General features: G+C 35.0%; 2 protein-coding genes across 2 annotated transcripts; both read left to right on the top strand.

The window, feature by feature from the left end:
* Nucleotides 1–5,571: 5,571 nt before the first annotated feature.
* On the top strand, nt 5,572–10,933 carry LOC121257887 (ubiquitin-fold modifier 1-like). The gene is given in 7 exon segments (XM_041159148.1): nt 5,572–5,617; nt 6,499–6,526; nt 6,626–6,723; nt 8,261–8,293; nt 10,730–10,773; nt 10,776–10,807; nt 10,900–10,933. Coding segments are annotated over 7 exon segments (315 nt in total).
* A 6,458-nt stretch (nt 10,934–17,391) lies between these two features.
* On the top strand, nt 17,392–23,893 carry LOC121258517 (O-fucosyltransferase 10-like). The gene is made up of 10 exons (XM_041160052.1): nt 17,392–17,991; nt 19,031–19,109; nt 19,393–19,460; nt 19,700–19,788; nt 20,557–20,754; nt 20,957–21,161; nt 21,266–21,433; nt 21,875–22,042; nt 22,679–22,869; nt 23,058–23,893. The coding sequence occupies exons 1-10, from the start codon at nt 17,611–17,613 to the stop codon at nt 23,284–23,286; spliced, it is 1,776 nt and encodes a 591-aa protein (XP_041015986.1). The 5' UTR covers nt 17,392–17,610; the 3' UTR covers nt 23,287–23,893.

Here is a 23,893-nt window from a genome sequence, read left to right as displayed (position 1 = left end):
GGGGTTGGGCCCTCCCCGCCACCCGCCCCTACTAGGGGCCCTAGATGCGGGCAGGGGGCCCCGCCTCCGCATGGGTAGAGAGGGTTGCCCTCCTCGCGGGCGGAGCAGAAGCGGGACATTTTTTATTTATTTTTTCTCTATTTTCAAATTTGTTATTTTTTTAATTTTAATTTTTTACTTAAAAATAAAGAACTGTCAACTGATCTCCCAAATCAAACTACTTTGTTTGTCAATAAATAGGAAAAGAGTAAAGCTACATAGAATCCACTGTAGCAGTGCACTCATTGCACACGCTACGTGGCTTCTTCTTCAAATTTTTTTTTTTCACGCTCGTTTTACTTTTACCCCACAAATACCCAATTTGAAATCCGAAGCACATCCCGCGTCTGCAGCACCCGCATCGCCTAGCACCTACGTCGCCTGCCGAGCGCCACTCCGAGATGGCCATCACTCAGTCCAGCACCACCCCGGGCCGCCCATCCCTCTGTCCTGTGCCGCGCCTCGTTCCTCTTTTGTCGCCCCTCGAATTTACACATCCCGCGTCACCCCAGCATAAGCGTCACGTCGTCTGCCCAGCGCCACTCCGCAACATCCATCCCTCGGCCAGCGACACCCATCGATGGCTCTCGAAACCTGTTGCGATCTCACAAGTGTTGGTTCATATATATTTACTTGGTTCTCGGTTCTCAAAAGCAACGTTTAAAGTTATAGATCGTAAAGTTAAGGTCTTTATGGTTTTATTTATCGTAAAGTTAAGGTCTTTATGGTTTTATTTGAGCTCAAATTCCGGGTTTGTAATTTGAGTTTTGTTTTTGTTTTTATGAGAATCTGTTAGGCAAGGAGCACACAGGAAGAGATGAAGAGGAAGGTCTTGATGAAATACGTTTCCCCTGAAGTTGGATCTTGACAAGCAAATTCTTTTTCGGTATAATTTTTTGACCCCTTGTTGTATTATGGTGTTCGGGTTATCACTGAATCTCAGAAAGTTTAAAGAGTTTGCACGTTGTAATATGCACAATTTGGGTTATTTATTCTATGGTAATTACAATTGTAAGCTTGAATGACACTGTGGGGTTTAATTTTGAGTTCAAAACCTTGATGGCCCTTGAAATGGTATACATTAAATGTCTTACTTCGTCTTAGGTCTTAAAATGAGTGATTTTATTGGCTAGGGTCCCTGCTTGTTAATTTGTATAGGTGAGAGATTGAAGCGAGTCTTTGAGGAAGGTTCTTTGACACATGAAGCCTAAACATGTATGAAAGTATATGGCTCTTTAATGGCATTGTTGATGTGAAGTAATGCTTAGGTGTTGAGACATGAATAATTGAGGAATCAAAGTTGGGTGTGATGTATCATGTGTGTTGAGGATTATCTGAAAACACTACCTTCCTAGCAACTTCTCCATGCAAATGATTAAGAGCACGTATTTGTTTCTTACTTTGTGTACCTTTTTTTTTTATGCACAGGAGAAAAGGCAACCAAGACTCTTGAGTTTCAGATTTTGTGTGGCTTTTGATTACTTTTTGGGTGTTGCTTCACTAGTGCACATTTATATTTTATTATGATTATCTTATAGGATAGCCAGAAGAAAAATAAATGATTGAATCTTGTCGCAAGCGGGCATAATTTAGACTATAATGAACCTATGACTTACCTCAACCTCACTTCAAAGGCATAGTGAATTCTTATTTTTCGTTTATATACTTCTTTTTCACTTGGACTGCACCTTTTGCATTTATTAACAATTTCTTAATTACTTATAAAAGAATATTCTCATTGTTTATCTTTGTATGTGCAGCAAGTTATGTGCCTGTCTTTTTCTTTTCTTCTCTTTTGGGCTAGCATTTCAATTTCTACACTCTTTAAAATCTAGACATTTATGATTTAGAAACCTATGTGTTTTTCCTATCTTTACGTGTATGAGTTGTGTTGTATGCTTTTGTTGCTTTCATGATTGTTATTGTTTTTTATGTTATATTGTTTTTCTTTTTAGGTGACTGAATGATTTTGTACGTTACATTGTTTTTATTAGATTTCTGATCCACATTATTAATATAATTTATGCTAGGTTTCTTTTGCATCTTTTGTTTTTATTAGCTCACTGCATCACACTTGATCACTGTGCCTTCAAACTTTTCCTTTTCACTCCATTTCCCTTTCTTATGGTTGTTTCTAAATGAAGTTGAAAAATAACTCCCTAATTTACAGGTTATGGCTATACAATGGGCGGCTATAACTCTAATTATGGTGCTGGAATGATAGAGGATTCACTGAAGATGTTACTCTTTTTGCAAAGATTTTGATTGAATCTCAAAATGTCCATTCATGTTATGTATTTAGATAGCCACAGTATTTGTATAATTAGAAGTATCCTGAAGTTATGGGAATCTGTTCTAGTACTTAATGACATTTATTTCATGAACATGTGGTTAATTTCAATGGAATATCAAGGTAATTTGAGCTTCATACATTGTTGAGTATGATTATGGGCAGATGAGTTTTTTTGGTTTCTTGTTGAGTAATGAATTTTTAGTTATTTTTACTTTTAGGTTAGTAGTGGAGGTCAATAATGCTCCAAATTGCCAAGATGGTTTTTGAATGGAAACAGCTTGTGCATGTCGTTTGATCTCGCCTGTGTATATAAATTGTACCCGTCCAAGTCTAATGTCATTGGAAGTACCCAACCAAAGAATCAATAAGTTTAAATAACTGCAAATTGACATTATATTCATAACCTATCCGAGTTCAAGGACTTGGTTTTCCAGAGTCTAAAACAGAGCACGTTCATGTGCTAAACCAGCCAACATTACTAATAATCACAACAAATTAGTTGACTAGCATAAGTAAATCTTTTCAAATTAGAATGAGCCAGACATGTCTGTGCTGAATCTATACATAAACATTTGGCAGAAACATTAGTTTCTATTGTACGTTAACTCTGGGAATATAAGCTAAGCACAACAGCTACCCATTTTCACCTATTAAACTGGCCTCGTGCTTCTTCACTTTTGATCTATCTATTTTCTTTCCAACAAAGATTCCTAACTTCATGGCTATAAATAATGCTCATGTAATCAGAAGTGGTCTCACTGCCCAGTGAAAATGCTCCAGGTGTTGATACTTCCTCACCATCCCTGGACACTTTTTAAATGTAACCATTTCTACTTCAACTGGATCAGCCTAGAAGGTGGTCCATTCATCACCAAAAGTCAAAATCCTTGGAAACATATTCAATGGGTCCTCTGACAATCCCTCTGGATGCAACTCCACCATCTACACCATGGATCTATCCTGCCCATTCCAACAAAAAACCATTTTGAAAGTTGACGCAAAATAAGTTAACCCAAATAGAAGCTACAAACAATAAACCAGAAATAATTGTCTCATAAGCTAGAAAAATAAGTTCATCCCAACAATAAACCAGAAACAGTGAATTTTTCATAGTAGAGTTCACTTTTTTATAGAAGGTACTTATGCGAAACTTATACATTTGAGACAGCTTGTATATATCATTATTTAGCTTCCTGGTGTGAACAATATTTTTTTCTATCATTTAGTTTATCTGTTGTTCTACCAATGCAAAGGTCAACGTCTTGTGTTTTAGGTCATGGCAATAACTTTATGTAGTATTTGATTTACGGCAAATTAAGGCAAAAGTTACAGTCATACGTATAAGACCACCATAATGCATATTTTTCCTTCTAGATAATAAAAGAATCATAGGGGAAACCAAACAAAGTAGAAAAATATCCCCAAACTGTTACAGTTAGACATCAATCATGAACATCTTAACTAATACATGCTGAGAAACCAAGAATGCAATAATTACATATCTTCACCAAGTTAACACCACATTATTTCACTGTTTCATCTACTGCAACTCTATTGTTCCAGATTGTCTCATAAGCTAGAAAAATAAGTTCATTCCAACAATAAACCAGAAAAATGGCTTGGACCGACAAAAACACCATCATTACCTCTTTCTCACATAACTAAAGATCAGTAAAATTGTTAGATTCAAAATAAAAAGGAAAGAAAACATACCTTTGCATGTTAGCTAGTGATCAAAGCCCTGGCATAGCTCCATAGCCTCTCTAAGAGGTACCAAAATTAAGCATAGCATTTCCACAAACTACACCATAGCCTCTCCAAGAGGTACAGAAATTAAACTTTTGCATCTCCACAAAAACACAACAAAAAAATCTCCTTTCATCTTTGTTTTTAATCCTGATTTTAATGATTAATGAACTGAAGAACCAAAAGTACTTTAACAAAAATACATCTCAGAAAGGTTTCTTCTCAAACATATTTTATGCCCAATTCAAATTTGTTTCCCTAAACATAAAACATTCATTATCCATCAAAGAAAATCCTATGGCATAGATTCTTATAAGCATCAAACAGCAAATAAGAGCCATGAGTTTGGCTGCTAAGATACTTCAACAACAGCAGTGGATTGAATGTACACCCTTATGAGAAAAAAGAAAAGAAAAAAGAAGCCCATATTATATCAATAGCAACAAACCAGACAGGATCGCTAAGTGCTTTGAAAAGAGGATTCTAAAGCCGGGGAGAGCTGATTCAGCAGTCATCATATCTAATTCCTTAAGATACACATCACTAATGAACTAAGATCTAATCACCAGACGAAACAAGTCTTACAAATGAGGTTCACCTTAATTAGTATATTCACATCAAACACTATCTGTGAATTCACACATGCACGTAATTAGTAAAGAACAACCATTGAATCGTCAATGAATAAACCTTGATGCGAAGGTCTCATACGGCTCGCTTTTGTTTGATATGTTCATTTGGAACAAATAAAAACTAAAACTACATTTAAAGTGAAAGTATTGTTGCAAAGTCTTCAAAAGTTTCTACCAAATACATATGCCCAAACCCTAGAATATTATTTATGCCCAAACTACAACTACCACAGATTATTTATTCCAAACCAGAGAAAAAAAAAAAGAGAGAGAGAAAAAAATCTCATGTATGCCCAAACCCTAGAATTATAGATTATTTACCTTCCCGCAGATCTGAGGGCTTCACGTCGGTAGGCTGAGGGCTTCGCCCTCGCATCGGAGGACTGAGGGCGGCTTCGCGTCGAATGACTTAAGGACTGAGGGATTCGTTGGTGGACTGAGGGACCGACGTCTACGGGACTTATCTCCTCGGGAGGCTGAAGGAAGAGAATGAGGGTTGAGAGGTTCGAGGGCTTGGGGGCGAAATGGAGGTTCGGGAGGGCTGGCGTGCTTCGATGGCTAAGATTCGGGGAGGATTCAAGGGCTTGGCATCGAGATGGAGGCGGGGGGCTTCGAGGGATTAGGGGGCGAAATGGCAAATGGGAATGAGGCTCAGAGACGAAACGCTTCAAACCGGTTCATGTGTCTAAGTGAACCCGGTCTACACGTCATGTGTGCAATGGATGCATCGAAATAGTAGCTTCTACCCAGATTAATTCATAAGAAAAAGAAAATTGCTGGTAATGATTATAACCAAATCTTGCATGCGCTACAGACAAAAATGAATGAGGCCATTGTAGATTTTTAAATTAAGTCAAGAAAATGGCGGGCGAGGGTGGTGGAAAGGTGTCCTTCAAAGTGACTCTCACCTCCAGTTAGGGGCGGAATTAGGATTTATTGTCTGGGAGGCGATTGATAAAGTGTACAATATATATTAGCATAAATAATATATACTTTTTGCACATGACTATATAAAAAAATAATCATAAGTCATAAAATTATACAATTATACAATTTTTTTCGATTTACTCATATTTTTCTAAATTTTAAGAAAAATTTATAGATTAAGAATGAACCTAAAAAAATATCTAATAATATAAAAGTCGTTGGATTTTTTATTGTATAATTGTATTACTATTAATAAGTGAACAAAAAAAAGGCATGTGAATAACTAATAAATTCTTCACAAAAGAAAATAAATTCTTCACATATTCTCTACCTTTCTAGAAACGTCTCATCAATCATCTAGTTAGATAAATTTGCTACCTCTCATCTGCAAGAATCTTCTAGATTTATTTTAACTATTAAATAAAATCTCTTGAAACTTCTAACTAGTTAACTGATTAATATGTGGTTAAAAACATTTCAAATGTTGTAAATGAAAATTATGTACAAGTGATAGGTAAAAAAATTAATGATGTGGAGAATAACCCAAATGAAAAAAAAAAAAAAAATCGTGTAACTATATATGTAAGCTCAGAAAGACAAGAAAAACTTATATGATATCATTAATATAAAACTAAACAAACCATACAATGGACACCAAAGACAAATAAAGAGAGATAGAGATGTCAAATTAAGACTATTATATTAATAAACTTAAAGATATTTAAGTGATATACTATGTGTTTGAGTGTTGGGACAATGTTAAATATTTTAAGAATATTTATTCTTAAAATTATAATTATATAATATATATGACTAGTTTTTAAAATTTTTGGGCCAACTTACAACATAGTTCCGCCCCTGCCTCCGATCCAAAGCTTCCTTTCAAAGTGTTCGTAAAACCTAACCCTTCACAATATATATCTCTATAAATGTTCCAATTTCTGAGTCCATGATTCTTATTCGCGGATTCTTGCAAATTCTTTCTCAGGTTTAGTGTCCCGGAGACAGCACCTTTCACCGCTGTTCTCAAATTCGCCGCCGAAGAGTTCAAAGTGCCTCCCCAGACCAGCGCTATCATCACTAACGGTTATTCCAGATTTCCCTCTTTATCTAGGGCCTTCCTTGCATGTTGTTTGTAAGGGGATTTTCCCCCCTTTCTACGAAACACGCCGTTAACATTGTTCATCCTCTTACTTTTCGAAGTTTTTCGCCATTTATTTTGGGCGATTACTGACCAGGTTATACTTTAACGAGGAAATTATAACTTTATCCGCTCAATCGATAAGGAACCCCTTGAGGTCTCGATTAGAGTAGTTTAGGTGTATATTTTTACGCCGAGACAGTTAGAGAGCCAATTCTGTTTATTAGCTTGCCAGTCTCAAGTAGTGGTCGAATTGCGAAAGATTTGAAAGATTTATTGCGAAGAAACTACCAGACCGATAAATCCATGTAAATATTTATGTAAGAGAATTACAATTTTCACTGTTTTGAAGTCGTTGAGACTCTTATGTTATACCTAGTAAATTAATATTAATTACAACATTTTACAATTTGGATGTTTCAAAATACAAACTTTTGCACATTTTGATCATTTTCCGGTTTTCTCTGAAGTCCGAAACTCCTTTGTAAGAAGCGACATTACTTTCTTAAGGTAATAATTAGCTGGATTTGAATACTTGAACATTTTATATTGTTTCCTGACCCACAGACCTGATACGTCACCTAATTAATGGGTGAGGCTAAACGGGCACTTGTTTATAGATTGTAGCCTTGCTTTATTTAATAGGAAGTAAATCAAATTATCTACAGTACCTGATCGAGTATGCTAGTACTTTTTAAAATTTGGATATGATGCTTCCAATCGCAGTGTTGCAGTTATGAAGAATTGACTTTCTAAGGATGGATCAGATCCATATATACACAAGTCACGCCTGGCCTTAGTAAATTAGGAGATCCCTGAGATCTTTGCTAATTAGGGTGTTGTGTATGTTATGTATGACTATGAGATGATTCTTTTTGGTTTTTTAACATTCCCAATGTGCTACCATAACCACTTTGTATGGGGGGATTTAAACTGTGCAACATGCCCATTACCCAGTATTCTTGCCTTCAGGGATTTAAAATAAATAAATAAATAAAACTTGTCCACTTGCTAATATATTGTACTTTTATCCTTTTTAAGATCTAGCGGGAGTGATGGTATTTTTCCGTCTTTCTAAAACAAACCCCTTTGGCCTCTTTTATCTTTTCCCTCTCTCTTTTTAATGCCAACCTTACTTATAAAAAAAAAACAAATGTACCGAGTGGCATCATTACCCTCTATCCTCTCACTGACAGAAAGATAGCTCAATGGATGCATTTCATATTCTTTAAATTAAGAGCTTTTCAATTTCACTTTAGCTTCTCTATGCCATGGTGAAACTTGAAACACTCACCATATCTCTTGTTCATTTTTCAATCGTAAATTCTCTCTCTCTCTCTCTCTCTCTCTCTCTCTCTCTCTCTCTCTAACAAGATATTATCAGCCTTAGAGTTACAATACTTACCTTTTCATCCAAGATCTTCCATTGTTTCTCACTTTTTGCTCTTTGCATGTTTAATTCATCATATTTCATGCATGCAGATGGTGTTGGAATCAATCCTCAACAAAGTGCAGGTATTCTGATGTTCTATTGCTTAGTTTTGGTTCTTCCTGTCAACTGCTGGTCTTGTACTCGTCTGACTATTGTAGTTTTAAGCTATATTATATTAGATATGTTGTTTTTTATGACTCATGAGTGTGTATCTATTTTATATTTTTTTATATATTTTATTTTATATGGGAAATTATTGATTTATTCATTCCATTTGTCTAATTTCTTATCAGTGCTTTCTCACTTCTTTTTTGCATGATTGAATTTGGAGCATGCAGCGTTAGAGTTATTGACTCCACCAGTGCAATGCTTGATCTTTTAAAATTGAGGTAGAGTAGTTCAAGGCTGGGCAATGTAGGACACTTGCAGTAGGTTAATGGCCATTGTTGATTGTAGTCACATGCTTTAGGGATTAGTCTTTTAAACGAGTAAGTTGGGTGTTGGAATGGGCCTAGATAGGGTGGAATGATGAAAATTTATTCTTTTTGGCAGTCCCCAATTATGTTAAGGTTATTTGACTGGTTAGAATTTTTTTTTTATTGGCACCGGGTGTCCAGGAACAGCGTCCTGACTAATCCCGGGAGTGCACAGGCCCTTGGCAAGGAGTTGGTTAGAATTATTTGCATTTATAGTTATAATTACAACAATATAATCTTTGTTTAGATGATTATAATCACATCTCAATGTGAGTTTGTGCATTTGTAGATATTGGTGCTGGCATTGCCTCTGTGTCTCTAACCATATTCCCATATCTGAAGTTAGCTTACCCCATTTTAATATTTTCCTAGGAACATACATTTTTAACCCTTTGCTTTTAATTACCAGACAAACAAAACTATAAAATAGAAAAATCAGTGTTTTTTTTTTTAATTTCAACAAGTGGGAACAAATAATTTAAAAATTTACTTAGTTGTAAGAATAAGCTGTGTAGCAAATACAATTAGGCCATTGTTGCAAGAGTAAGGGCATAATCTTAATCAAAATATTATTTCCACTGCTTAATGGATAAAGATTTTGCTGGAGGTTCTTTCTTATCTTAATTGAAAGTTGGGACGATTGGATGCACAAAAATTGAAACGATAACAATCAATATGCAGTAGAAGGATTTGATAGTGAATTGAGCTCTTCCATATTTGTCAAAGAAGCATAGAGTATGTGGCAAATATCTAATGAATACATATTTCTTCAATTTTATGTTTCTTTCTCTTTCTCTGTCTTGTACCTATTTGGTCCTCAACATGGTCTAAGCAAGATTGAGTTCTAAGCCCAATTATAATCAAATTCTTTTCTTCTTTTATACTTCATTCTGGATGGCATTCTGATGGTTATACTATTTAACTGTGTCTATAACTCACTTTAAGATATAGAGGTTTGCTATAGAGCAGCCACTGTAGCAGTGCACACAATGCACTCCCTACATGGCTTCTATTTTTTTTTTTTTTTTTTTTCACAAAATGTCCGTTTTGATTTAGAACCTCCCACTCTCTCAGACCAAAATCGCATCAGTGTCTCCGCCATCGCCGCCTCTACATGACAACACCAACAGCCGGCTTCGAGAGGTCGAAGACCTCATCCGCGAAGCCATCGAGGAGCTGTAGCGACGCCAGCGCAGGGCCCCGTGGCCGCGCAGGGCCCTCACTTTCACCAACTGCTCCATCAGATGACCTCACCACTGGCCACCACTACAGCTACAACGGCAACGTTTACAGGATCCCCGCGCAGGCCAACTCAGACTTCGCATCTCCCTTCGAGTCCACTGCGAATGGTAGAGTTTTCGTTCCAGATGGCCCCGTTCGCAGGGGGAGGGGGGTGCGATTCAGTGGGAGGGAGGTGCGATTCAGTGGGAACCGTTTCACTTGTTAGTGAACCCGGTTTGCCACCTCAGATGTAGGGTGTGCCCAGTATACAGGGGCTGATGCAAAAATTTTTTTCTAAGATATAATATATCAACCGCCCTTCTCGTTCATTGACCAAGTTGTGAATGTAACATACCCAATGTTTCAAGCTCCTTGCATATTGTTCTTAGAAAAGGTTGTCCATGTGTCAGTAAACAATTCATTCGTTGATTTATTTCTTGCCTTACATTCTCTCATTACTTTTCTCTTTTTACCTCTTAGCTTTTATTATCTATAATCCATACATGGTAAACTTCATGTCACCATGCTTATATGCTAGCTAAAAGCGGTCAGAAAAATGTTACTACGATAATAATGATGATGACTCAAGTACTATTATTTCGATTGGTCATTTACAATTGACATTTATTATGCCTTTTCTTGTTGAATTGTAAAAAGAAAAATAAAAGGCTGAAAAGCATCGTATCATGTTGCTATATTCATACATCACCCAAAGGAGCTTTGAAATGTCATGTTAGGATTGTTGGGTGGGCACCATAATTTGTATAATGTTTGCATTTAGATCGATGGTTTTCACAAGAAAATATTTGTTTCGTTTTGCAGGCAATGTCTTCCTGAAACATGGTTCCGAACTACGCCTCATACGGTCATACCTCGTGATAGGGTTGGAGCATGTGGGATGTAAGCTGCATTCTTGTCAGAGCAAAGAGTCTGGTCTATTTTCGCCGGTTAATTTGTGTTCACTTTCTCAAATGTTTGCATTTTCTTTATAGGGAGGAATTTTACTCTTTCCGTGCATCATCCTAGTGTAATTAATACCATTTGAAATCACCACTTGTCAGAGTTTAATCATTTGTGCTGTTCTAATGTGCCTCTGCTCATGTGGAACTATAGATAGTGAAAAAAAAAAACAATACAAAATGACATAGATATCTACTATCTAGTAAAGTCGATAAGTTGGCTGGGTGTAATGAGTTGTAGGACCACTTTGGGCATCATATCTATGATCGATCTGTCTATATTTAGGAGTGAGTGGGGCACTTACGACAAAGGCAATTAGATATTGTATCTAACCAACTGGCTATTGAATAGGGTCATGAATTTGAATCTCCCTGTATTGTCCCCCCCCCCCCCCCCCCCCCCCCCCCCCCCCCCCCCCCCCCCCCCCCCCCCCCCCCTTCTCACATTAATAAGTAACAAAACAGGGGAGTTGCAGACCCACCCATAACTCCTTGCTACTCTGAGCTCATTCATTCATGTCAGTCTCGGTTGATGAAAACTGATATTTTATAATCAAGGGAGTTTGGTTTCATGGTGTTGATTGGTGTCATCTCATTCGCAGCATGTGATATGGATTGGCGATTGATAGTTAAAAAAATGCCAGGTCTTTAAACCTTTTTTTACCCTTTCACTAATTGTCCAACTCTTTTGTTAATCGATCTAATTGATTGGACTACCCTAAAAGATCGGATCTACACCATCATAATCCTGAATTAAGTAAATCTCGAGTTATTAATTAAGATAGATCCGAGTTGAATTAAGTAAATCGATGTCTAGAGTTTAAAATCTTGCATTCATAATCCTGAGTTATCAAATTGAAAATAATTTCTCTTAGATTACCGAAATATACTTGTAAAAAGCATTGTGTCGAGTGTCAGTGCGTTACAAAAATTAGTGGAAACTTTAGTCTAAGCACACTCAATGCCAATAAAAAAAACAGGGTTTCATTGGTTTTTACAATTTTTCTTAATTAAACTTATCTCATCTCAACTAATTATTACAACTTTCTTAAATTTTTACACAAAGTAAAATAAATCATTCAACTTTTTCAAATTATAAAACAAAAATAATATCAAAAAATATATTCTAACAATATTTTGTTAAATTTTTAACTTTAATCTCACCTCATTTGTGAAAACAAATGAGGCATAAATTAATATTAATACAGGGAATCTACATTAAAGAAAAATGATATTTGTAGTCATAGAGTGCACAAACGTCTCACTCATTTAAAAAAAATAAATGAATAAATATGAGATGCATATGAAAATTTTAATTTTTTATTGTGGATTTTTTTTTTTAAAAGGAATGTGCAATTCTTGTACAATCTCTAATTGTATCTAGCATTTCTCCTAAAAAAATTTAGATAAAAAAATTATAAAAATATATATATAACTAATCGACTACAATAAAAGATGAAAAAATATATTTATCATCTATTTTTTTATTATTTTTTCATAATCTTATGATGTGATATTAGATAATAAATTTATAAATAAAATATAATAAATAATTTTTAATATCTAATATCACATTATAAAATTATGAGAAAATAATAAAAAAATTAATAATAAGTAGCATTACCATAAAAGATATGTTCTCGAAGGAAAAAATGCACAAGGCTATAAGAATGTGTGCCACTACTCGCAATTCTTTATTTATAATAAAAATAAGGCAACCAGCATTAAAGGGTAAAAGCTCGGGCCTTGAGATAGTGGGTGCCAGGTCCAAAGAAGTGAACAAAATAAAATAAAAAAGTAAATAAATATTAGTACCATTTTACACATATGCCCTTAATAGTCAAAGAAAACATTCTGAAAGCAAAGTTTGCTTCTATAAACGCGAAAAGAGGATGAGGCAGCCGCATGTCTCGGAGACTTCTCGGCTCTCTTTTTTCTACATTTTTCCACGTGATCTCTCATGCCAGCCGGCAACAACTTTCTTTTCCATTGCCACGTTTCCATTTTACTCAGAAAACAATAGACATGTAATTTTTTTTATAATTTTTTATAGAATAAATTTATTATTTATAAAAATAATATCATTTTATATAAATATCTTCATTTTAAAATATAATTATATAAAAAAAATTGTATATATTTCATTACTTTAAGTTTTGGAAAAGTCTATTATGTCGTCCAAATCTTATCGCTTGGTTTGATCGCTCGGTATTTTTTTTATACTGAATGATGAAGAAAATAATTTTAAATATATTGATATATTTTTTTATTTTTTAAAAATATTTAAATATATTAAAAAAATATAAATAAAAAAATAAAAAAATAATAATAATTTTACAACTAGCAGTAACACCGAAGAATGCTACTCTAATGACAAAGTAGCACCGCTCTTAAGTTTTTAACCCTCTCCGCTCCCACATCTCCGTGCATACAGCAGCACTCTATTAATTTTCATCAGTTCTTTAAACAAATGGTACGTATTATACGCAATTTTAACAATCAAATTTTAATAGATTATACAATGTGCTATTTTATCATTTTTGTGGCCTGATTTGTTATGTTTTTATTTTAAGGCTTTGATAATAGAGAAATGGTATTTGCAGTAGTATATAAGTTGTGTGTATTCTCTTTGGGACGAATTATTTTATCTCAAAAAATTCAAATTTCGTCTCAAAAAATTTTTGGAGACGAAAAAATTTCATCTCTATTTTATCTTAAAAAACCTGTCTCAAAAAGTTTTTTGAGACGAAAATTAAAAAATTATTTTTAAAAAATGGAACCATTCAAAAGCGTTCGAACGGATTTTTTTTAGACGAAAATTTTTTCCTCCCTAATAGTTTGTCGTTCGAACGCCAATAGGTACGTTCGAATGGATTTTTTAGGGACGAAATTTTTTACATCCCTAATAGTTGTTCAAACGGATTTTTTGGAAAAAAAATTTCCGTCCTTAATAGTCATTTGAATGCCAACAATTACATTCGATCAGATTTTTTGGGGCAACAATATTAGAAATAAGCCAACAATATTCTTATAATATATATATATATATTTTACTTTTACAACCTCAACAATATGAACTATTATATATATATCATAAAACATAGCCAAATAACTATAGGAACATATAGAACTAAATCACAAAACTACACTATGTTTCCAGCAAAGAAACAGACGGTGAGCCATTTCTCGAGCTAAATCCATCACGAGTTTGTGAGAGGGGGTGGTGCATGCGATGGTGGAGGGGCTTTGCAAATGGGGACGCGTGCTGCAGTGCACGATGAAACCTGCGAGAGAGAGCGTGTGAGGGAGAGAGAAGAGTTGCAGGATCTGGGAGAGGAGATCTAATTGGCAAGAAGGAGTTGATGATGCTGTCTGCGACAAGTGGCGGTTGTGGTCTGGGATACGGCGGTGACGTGGGGAAGTTGTGAGAGAGAGCGTGCAAGAGAGAGAGAGGGGGCTGTGCTGGGATCTAGGGGAGGAGATATGGCCGGCGAAGAGGAGCTGATGATGCCGTCAGCGACAAGTGATGGCTATGGTCTGATATGCGGCGGTGATGTGGGGAAGTTGAGATGGAAATTGCAGAGGAAGGGGGTGTGGTTGGAGGGGAGAGGAAAGAGAGAGAAGAAGAAAAAATGAGGGATCTAGGAAAAGGTTTCCTCTTGGATATTTAATTTAGGCCCTTCATCATCTAGGATTATTAACCTAGATTCAATCGTGGAGATTAAACACTTTAAAATAACTAACTATAATAGATAAATAAGAGTATAAATATAATAAAACTAATTCAAAACTAACTTTAAATTCTAAACATGATAATCTTTCATCATAATCTACATCTAAGTAGCTGATTAGATTGAATTTGTGACAAAAAAAATTAATCGTTCGAATGGAAACTATCTTTGTTCGAATGAAGCTTATGAATTAAAAAAAATGGCACATTCCACTTCTTGGGCAATATTTTGTTTGGCGCATTAGAACCAGATAGTTCGAACGTGATTGTCATTGTTCGAACATATTTCTCACCGTTCGAACAGACTTTTTACCGTTCAAACTAATATAACAATCTGTTCGAATGAAATACACACAGTTTGAACAGACATCATTTTTTGGGATGATTACTTTCATCTCTAAATTTTATTGTTCAAAACTTCAAACGGTTGCACTGTTTTTGAGCAACTTTTAGAGACGAAAAAAAATTTTGTCTCTAAAAGTCAAATTTATGGTAGTGTGGATAAATTTAAAATATACATACAAAATTATTTTTTTAACAATGAACTCATTTTTTTTCACTTCAAGCGATTTAATGTGTTTTTATTATAATTCTATATTTATGTACTTGATGTTTCTCTAACTAAAGGAGTGTAGGGTATAAAGGTCTATCCATCCAAAGTTTTAAAAAGAAAAATATTTTTAGCTACAAAAAAATTATATAAAAATAAATTTATAAATTAACGTAATTTTATTCATCACGTTAAACTATAAAATTATTTTTATTATAAAATAGACGATTATATAAAATTTCTTTTAACTATTAAAGTCTCTCATCGTGAGACTGCCCCTATACTCTTTATTTCAGTTTTTCTATATGCAATCGTTAGATACAACCAGCGTGCAGTCGTCTATGCCACGTCAGATTTAAAATAAATTATTCCTCTCTCATCAGCTTAATCTTCCTCTCATCAGCCCTCTCTCTCATCAGCTCGATCTTTCTCTCTCACCAACTTCAGCAGCTCGATCTGTCCCTCTCATCAGCTGGATCTTTCTCTCATCAAATATCTCCACGTCAGTCACGTTTGCACGAGACGCTAGCAACAAGCATTTTTCCTTTAATTTATGGTGCGATTACAAAACTGCCTTACAAAAAGTAAAGGTGTGTGTGGATGTTGAAGTGAGTTGAGTTGAGTTGAGTTGTGATGATAAAATATTGTTAGAATATTATTTTTTAATATTATTATTATTTTGAAATTTAAAAAAATTAAATTGTTTATTATATTTTGTATTGAAATTTGAAAAAATTGTAATGATGAGTTAAGATGAGTTGAGGTAAGTTTGGTAACCAAACGCACCCTAAAACACAACGTACAGTTCTCTTCTTTGCACCTGTTTCTTAAGAAGCATTGTTTATGACACGTGTGATCAGCATGTGTATTGGATCGAATATGGACGTTGTTAACTCAATCCAATCTTTGCAAAACGAAAAACTCAGTTAATTTCTTTTAACGAATCTCGATCTCATCTTATATTTAAGTAATTTTTATGAATCTACGTGTCGTGTATTATTAAAGAGATAAATAATTTAAAAAATATATAGACATAACAATATGGCCTTATTTGAGATTTCTACATGAATAATATTAAATAAGAAAATACCAATTATTTCATTAGAGATTTGAATTTTTCAAAGTTTGTATTTGAATTTTTGGATTTAACATCCAAGAAATATAGACATACAAGATAGAATATACAATATTTATAATTTTCTAAATAAATTCATTGAACAATATTAATTAAATACTTTCCATTCTACATTTTTATTGTACTTTTTTTATTGTAAATTTTAAAGTTATCAAATGCGGTAACTATCTTAACTTGATTAATGATCCAATATAAAAAGAAATAGACACAATATTAAGCGCTCGTTTGATTACATAACAGAAACTATCTCGTTTCATTTAATTATTATAATTTTTTTTTTAATTTTTACATAAAATATAATAATAATTTAACTTTTATAAATCTTAAAATAAAATTAATATTAAAAATTATATTCTAATAATATTTTATGAAAAATTTTAATGTATACAAGTACATTGTATCACACAATAATTATTATGAGATTTATTACATTAATATCAAAATTATAAATTAATAATATCTTTAAAATAGGGGGCTGCTACTCCCACTGCCGAGAGGAACCACCGAACAACTTTATTTTTAAATATTTTTTAAATCATTTAAATTTTTTAAAAAAGTAAAAATTAGAAATTTATTAAAAAAATTTCTTAACCATTATAAATTCATTAGATTAGTCAAATGAGAAAGTTGGCTAAAATTTAAATAATTGATATAAAAAACATCTCATATTGAATTGGGTGAATCTAAAATAATCTAGATTTTCAATGACTAAAAATGAAGAACTATAATTGATTCATTAAATATTAAAATATTAATTTCTCACTTCAAGTAAATATTAAAATATTAGTTTCTCACTCCAAGTAAAAATATTATTTAGTTTATAATTAAAAAAATTAGATAAAATTTTAAATGAATTTAATCAAATATTTTTTATTATTAACATTAAATCACTTTTAAAAATATGATTTTTTTACTATTAATTTAATTAGAATATAATTATTATTAATATTTAATTAAATAAAAATAAATTAGTAGAGAGTGAAGAATAACGCACGTAAACCCACGACGTAAATATAGTAAGGAATAATAATGGATAGAGTTTTACTATAATTATGGACGTACTTCTACCCACTACTCTGTCACTGTCATCGGCTCCAACTCCAAAAGCACTCTCTCTCTCTCTCTCTCTCTCTCGCTGTGAAATCTGAAAGGAAGTGTGTCTCTGCGTGATTTATGTACTTTTAAATTAAATAAATTATATATCATCTCGCACCAGAAGATACGGTCTGTCACAGAGTCCAAAACACCCTTTTCTTTTTCACTTTCGGGCAAAGTAGACCGACAAACTGTGCTACTCTCTGTCTTTCTCGCTCGCACTTGAAGTTGAAGATGGCCATGAAACCCAAGATCCACCCTCCCAACGGCAATGGCTACTCCAGCGACAACTGCGGCGGAGGCGGTGGCTCTGGCAACACTTCCCCTAGTCCACCTCCCTCACCTCCCCGTCACTCCCATTTTCGCCGCCGAGTGAAGTCTAAGGTCCACTACGTTCACTCCCTTAAGGAGAGCTTCGGCGGCGGCTACGGCATTCTGTTCCGGCGGAACCTTCTGCTTCTGTCCCTGCTTTACGTGTCTGGGCTGCTCATGTGCGTGGGGCCCTTCTCTGCTTTTGTTTCCGGTCCAACTCTTCCTGGCTCCTTCTACCGTAGCCACGAGATGTTTCGCAGGCTCTGGCGTGACATTGAGGCTGATAATTCATCCGCAATTGAGGTTCGCTTTCATCATTACTTTTTCTTTTCCTCTTAGGGGTTTTTCGTTTGGGTGCCAAGAACTGCTGGAAGGAAAAGATAAGTAAAAAAAAAAAAAAAAATGACAGACAGGTGGGCTAAATGCTTACTCTCTTGTCTTATTTTTGCAAGACATGCTTGCTGATTGCTAAATTTGAGGTTCAGGAGTAAAGCAAATTACTTGCTTCTGGTCATGGAATATATACTATCGTACGACACAATAAATGTGAACATCCCGGCTGCGCTTTTCTTTTGAAAGTATTACTTAAGATCTCTGGTTAGTAAGAGTAGATCACATCATGCAGGTTTAACTCGATCAGATTAATTCACAAAAAAAGAAAAAAGAGTAATCGTTTCAGTTTCTCGCTTTTGTGGTTTTCCTTTGCCCTTTTTACTCTAATCTTTGGAATTCCTTGGCAGCCAAACAGAATGGTTGGTTTAAGGGGAGAGAATACGTGATAAGAAAGCAAAGAAAAAGAGGATATGGTTGTCTTGATTTAGTTAATTGATGACTGGAACGTTATCTTGATATTCCGATTAGGGAATTCTCTTTTGAAAATTAATAATTTTCTTGGGCCGTAGCCTTTGTGATCACACTCATGAAATGACATTTATACCCTGAACTGCAACAAAATACAAATTTATGTTGTTTGATCTAGAGAGCAAGATCCTTCCGTTAAATCATACTCGCCATGACTTTCCATTCTGGACATTTTTGTTTGTGTTTTGCTCTTTGTTAACTTGGTATTTGTAATCAGAACAGAGTTATCAGTTATATTTTCGAAGCAGTATATTTGTTCAAAGCATTACAATGCTATCGACATTCTCATATTTTGCTTGTTTGATGTGTTGCTGCATAACAAGCTACCTACGTACTTATGTTTATTGTTACTATTTTTCATTTGGCTAGAACTAAACTATAATTTTGCAAAGCTATTATTTTGGTTTGTGTTCTTTAATGTATGTTTGACAAATGAATTTGATGTGATCAGCCAAGATGAAAATGTTGTTTCTTCTCACAGTTATCCTCTGTCTGGAAATTCAAAAGGAGGCTAAAAGAGCAGAGGCCTTGCCCAAACTCAACTGCTGGACGACGTTTTGGTATTTTATGAAGTTAGCATATTTATTTTAAGATGGCTTCCATAGATTACTTCTGTAATTCTCCACTCTTTGATGTGGGATGTTATAAATGCGGTGCTTGAAAATCACTGATATTTTGGCATTCTTATCTTATATTTTTCCTTCGGTCAATGGTACGAAATTGTCTATGGACCTGAATACCTACATCCTGTCTTAAACCTAAAATGCTTCCTTCATTCTTTTGCCTTTTAAAGCGTGACTGTAAAGGAATTCCATTGGACTGACATTTCCCATTGATTTTCAGAGTCTTCTGGCCCCACTGGTTACTTAATTGTTGAGGCTAATGGTGGTCTTAATCAGCAGCGCTCTGCAGTATGTTATTCTTCTCTAATAATTCTATTTCTGATTTTCTCAGTTTTGTAGAAACTAAAATGGACCTCCTCAAAAAAAGGAGATATAGAAATTAAAGACGGCATCGGCCAAAGGGAAAATTAAATGGGGGCACTATTCTAAGGCTTGATAGATATCAATAGCATGATAAGTTGGTGCTCTTTTCTCTCTCTTACGTGCATATAAGGCTTGTTCTTAATGTTTAATTATACTTTTTTTAGATCTGCAATGCAGTGGCTGTAGCTGGACTTTTGAATGCAATACTTGTTATCCCTCGATTTGATTTCCATAATGTTTGGAGGGATCCAAGGTGAGTAGCTAAATTACTTTGGTCTTTTAACATCTCACTGTAGAGCTGCTTGAGCAATCTTTAAATCACATACCTAGTCACAAATATCATGGTTGTCTACTATTAGATGTACTTGCTGTAAAGATGAAATTTGCTGTTATTATGGACTATATGTTAGCTTGTAAAACTTTTTATATTCCTTACCTATCATAGAGCTATACATGGGTCTCAGGTTCCCTGGGTTTGAAATACCCTGTTTAATGTAGTTGCTGAGTTTTGCTTCTTACTTACAGAAAAAAAATAAAAAAAAAAAGTTTTGCTACCAAGTGTTGGGAACTTGGGATATTTGTATGCCTACGAATGATCAGTAATGTTTTTAGAGGTTAAACTTGAGTTTTTGAGTTAATATATGGCCCCTATCAAATGGCATAGAACACATACCAAAAAGCATGCCAGAAATGCACTGTAAATTTAGAGATATACGGCATAATGAGGATTCTGGGTGTGCTCTTAAGGTCTCTTTTTGCCCTAAGGACATAGTTTTATTTTTTTCAAAGAGAAATGTTTTAGCCCTCAAAGAGATCCCACAAACTTACGTGGGCTGATGTGGTACATTTGGTTGTAAAACTACTTTTATTGTAAAGTAGATTTAACGTATTATATGAAGCCACGTCAATTTGTGAATTTACTTTTGTAGGATCTCTTTGTGGCTGTAGCACTTTCTTTTTTTCAAATGCGTTGTTGTCTAAACCCACACACAAAACTGACAACATAATAATTTTTTTACAGTGAGTTTGGTGACATATATGATGAAGATCATTTCATAGCTACCCTTGAGGACTATGTGAAAGTGGTGAAAAAGCTACCCGAGGCATTGATGGAAAGACATGATTACAACATTACTAATGTACCAACCTTCCGCGTCCAAGCTTGGGCTTCTGTCAATTATTACTTGGGAGAAGTTTATCCTGTCTTGCAGAAGCAAGGGTATGGGTCAAACCCTTTTAATATTTCATGATATCCTCTACCAAATTGGAACTGTGAAAACTCTTCTCTCTCAGAGAGAATGGTATCAGCCAACTGAGCTATAGCAGACAATTTATGTAATGAACCTTGTAGATTGACCTAATCTGTCTACCGCCCGTTGAAACTTCTAGGTTGCTTTTGCTTGATTATTTTTTTGATGCAGGGTTATCCGCTTGGCCCCCTTTGCTAATAGATTGGCAATGAATGTCCCACCTCATATTCAATCTCTGAGATGCCTCACCAACTATGAAGCATTGAGGTTCTCTTCTCCCATTTCAACTCTTGCAAATAAATTAGTGAATAGAATGATTGAGAAGAGCTCAAGGACTGGTGGGAAGTATGTTTCCGTTCACCTCCGCTTTGAAGAGGTACTAATGCTTATTTATCATTGTATTCTGATCTAGTATTTGGTACTTCTAATTTTAAGTGGTTAAGAACAATTAAGCTACATGTGCTTGCTTAATACCTGTAGGACATGGTGGCCTTTTCATGCTGTGTGTATGATGGAGGAAAGTCTGAAAAAATTGAAATGGATTTAGTTCGTGAAAAAGGGTGGAAGGGGAAGTTCAAACGAAAAGATCGTATCATTCTACCAAGTCTCAATCGAATCACTGGAAAATGCCCACTATCTCCGTTGGAGGTACCCTTTACATAAGCTACTTTTATTGCAATATGACCTTTAGAACTTCAAATTTGAGATAATCCTGATGGATTTGATATTTCAAGTCCAGTTTCTTCTTCTTCCGACCCCCCCCCCCCCCCCCCCCCCCCCCCCCCGACCCAACCTGACCCCCCTTCTCTCTCGCTTGGTAGGCAAATCGAGTTTCGTATTTTAGATTTTCAGAACCAGTTCTATTAGATTTTCAGCCTTCATGACTTTTCTTGTAGTACATGTAACAATATTTGGTTAAAGTTAAAGTTAGAGCTGCAACAGGGATGCGAGAAGTACCGTACAGCACTTGGGTTTTGAGGTTAAACAGGGGGGTGGGGCTTTGAAGTTTGAACTCTACCTATAATCTTTAATTTGTCAAAGTTTATAATAACCCTTAATCTTGGATGTTGTTTTTTCTTGTCAGTGTAGGTTGGGATGATTCTACGTGGCATGGGGTTTGGTAATGACACTTCAATTTATCTGGCATCAGGGAAAATATACCAAGCAGGAAGACATTTAGCTCCTCTGCTAAAGATGTTTCCCCATCTCCACACAAAGGAATCTCTTGCAACCCCAGAAGAGCTTGCTACTTATGAGGTGAACTCTTGTACACTTTGACAATTTGTCTGAGTCTTTACCTACAAATAGTCCTGGTGACTTGGAGAATCTACTCCATTAAATTTGGTATTTTCATCTTTAGGTATACTAGTAATAATTTCTGGATAAATCATTAAATTGTGGTGATGCCTTCTTATTATTGAAAAGGTTTCTCCAATTTTAAGGCTAGTGATATGGATAGATGGTTCATTGGTTGGAACTTGGTCCAATCCATTTAAAAATCAACATTGGGGATTACGAACATTTACTGTTGACTGGGTTCAAAAAGGCCACACTCAATTACAAGCTAGGTGATTTTGCCGCATTGGTTTGCACAAGATACATATTATAACAGTAAATTTTGGGTTTTTATGATGCTAATGCCTGACAGTTCAATCAGTGAATATGATTTTCACCAATTTATACCTATAAAATTTAACAAGTGACAAGATTCGAGTATGCATTTTTGGCTGTTAAACTAACTTGACTCGATGAAAGAATTGGATAGATGGCAATAATGAAATAAGATAAGGTTTGCTCAAATACTTATACTAATGGTTTTTTCTTTGCCATGTGTTTGGCTGATGGCATAAGCTTCAACGACCTTGCTCTAATACTCATTTTCTCCTTTGGTAGGGATTTTCTTCAAGATTGGCAGCTCTGGACTACATAGTATGCTTGTCTAGTGAGGTTTTTGTGACTACTCAGGGTGGAAACTTCCCGCATTTTCTGATGGGTCACCGAAGATTCCTCTACGATGGACATGCTAAGACCATTATGCCTGATAAACGAAAGCTTGCTGTTCTACTGCAGGACATGGGTCTCAGGTCATCTCCATCCCTTAATATGAGTGCTTTGTAATTGTAGTATTTGTGAAATTTATGCCCGAGTTAGTCTGCAAGAGCCTTTGTCTTAAGTTAATAGGTCTGAGTGTATGGAATAGTTAATCAGATCAATGCTTTCGAACTTGACGTTTAGGGGTTTCATGTAAATTTTTTTAATACTGGTATTGCAGCTGGAAAGCTTTCAAGGATCAGATGAAAGAAATGCTCAATGAAAGTGACCGCAAGGGCATCATGATACCAAGAGTGAGAAAATTAAACAGAAAAACTTCCGTGTACACGTACCCTTTACCAGAATGCAGATGTCTCCAGAAATCCGACAAGAACCTAATGAATCCAAATTCTACATTCTCTAATTACCAACTGAAATCCATGAGGCATGAGATGGCAAACCAAACTTAATTAGTATTTATCACTCGTGCTGCTGCCAAACATATATGATTTTCTTGTACAAGTGGGCTTTGGTTATTGTCTTTGATTTTTATACCAGCCCATTACAGTTCAGGCGAGACAGGCTTTTCAACTCTGATTCACGAGGAATTCCTCATTCCATGTTACTCTTCAGTCTTCTGCCTTCTACATGGAGATACTGGATCTCTCATCTGGCATGGGTTATTTATGGAGCCTAAAGTATGAACTGACCAAGATGGGAACATTGCTAGACTTCGATGTGCATGAGGAGATATCACTAACCCTATCATTCAGGAAGAACTTGTGAGTTCCGAGCCTTTTGCAGTATGATATAGTTTGTCTCTGTGATTGTTAACCTTAAAAGGGTTTATACATGAAGTGTCATTAATATTACGTTCGTCCTTGGCATTACAACTTTGCCAATCATTTTTGTTATCTTGCTCATCATTTTGTGTAATGAGATGAAATCTGCATGACGTTGATGTGATACTTCCTTTTTTCTTCTGTTCTTTTTTTTTTTCCTGGTGCTTTTGGGATCAAAAGATGTGAATGTTTCGATATAATGAGAGGAAATATACTAGAGTTGAATTTCTCTCCA

The sequence above is a fragment of the Juglans microcarpa x Juglans regia genome, chromosome 3S, assembly GCF_004785595.1.
Source record: "Juglans microcarpa x Juglans regia isolate MS1-56 chromosome 3S, Jm3101_v1.0, whole genome shotgun sequence".
In the NCBI taxonomy this organism is placed as follows: Eukaryota; Viridiplantae; Streptophyta; class Magnoliopsida; order Fagales; family Juglandaceae; genus Juglans; species Juglans microcarpa x Juglans regia.
This window is presented reverse-complemented; position numbering and strand designations above follow the sequence as displayed.

Coding starts and splice junctions, on each gene's coding strand:
- LOC121258517 (XM_041160052.1), top strand. CDS start 17,611: ATGGCCATGAAACCCAAGATCCACCCTCCCAACGGCAATGGCTACTCC. Junction 17,992..19,030: donor ATAATTCATCCGCAATTGAG/GTTCGCTTTCAT, acceptor TTCTTCTCACAG/TTATCCTCTGTCTGGAAATT. Junction 19,789..20,556: donor AATGTTTGGAGGGATCCAAG/GTGAGTAGCTAA, acceptor ATTTTTTTACAG/TGAGTTTGGTGACATATATG.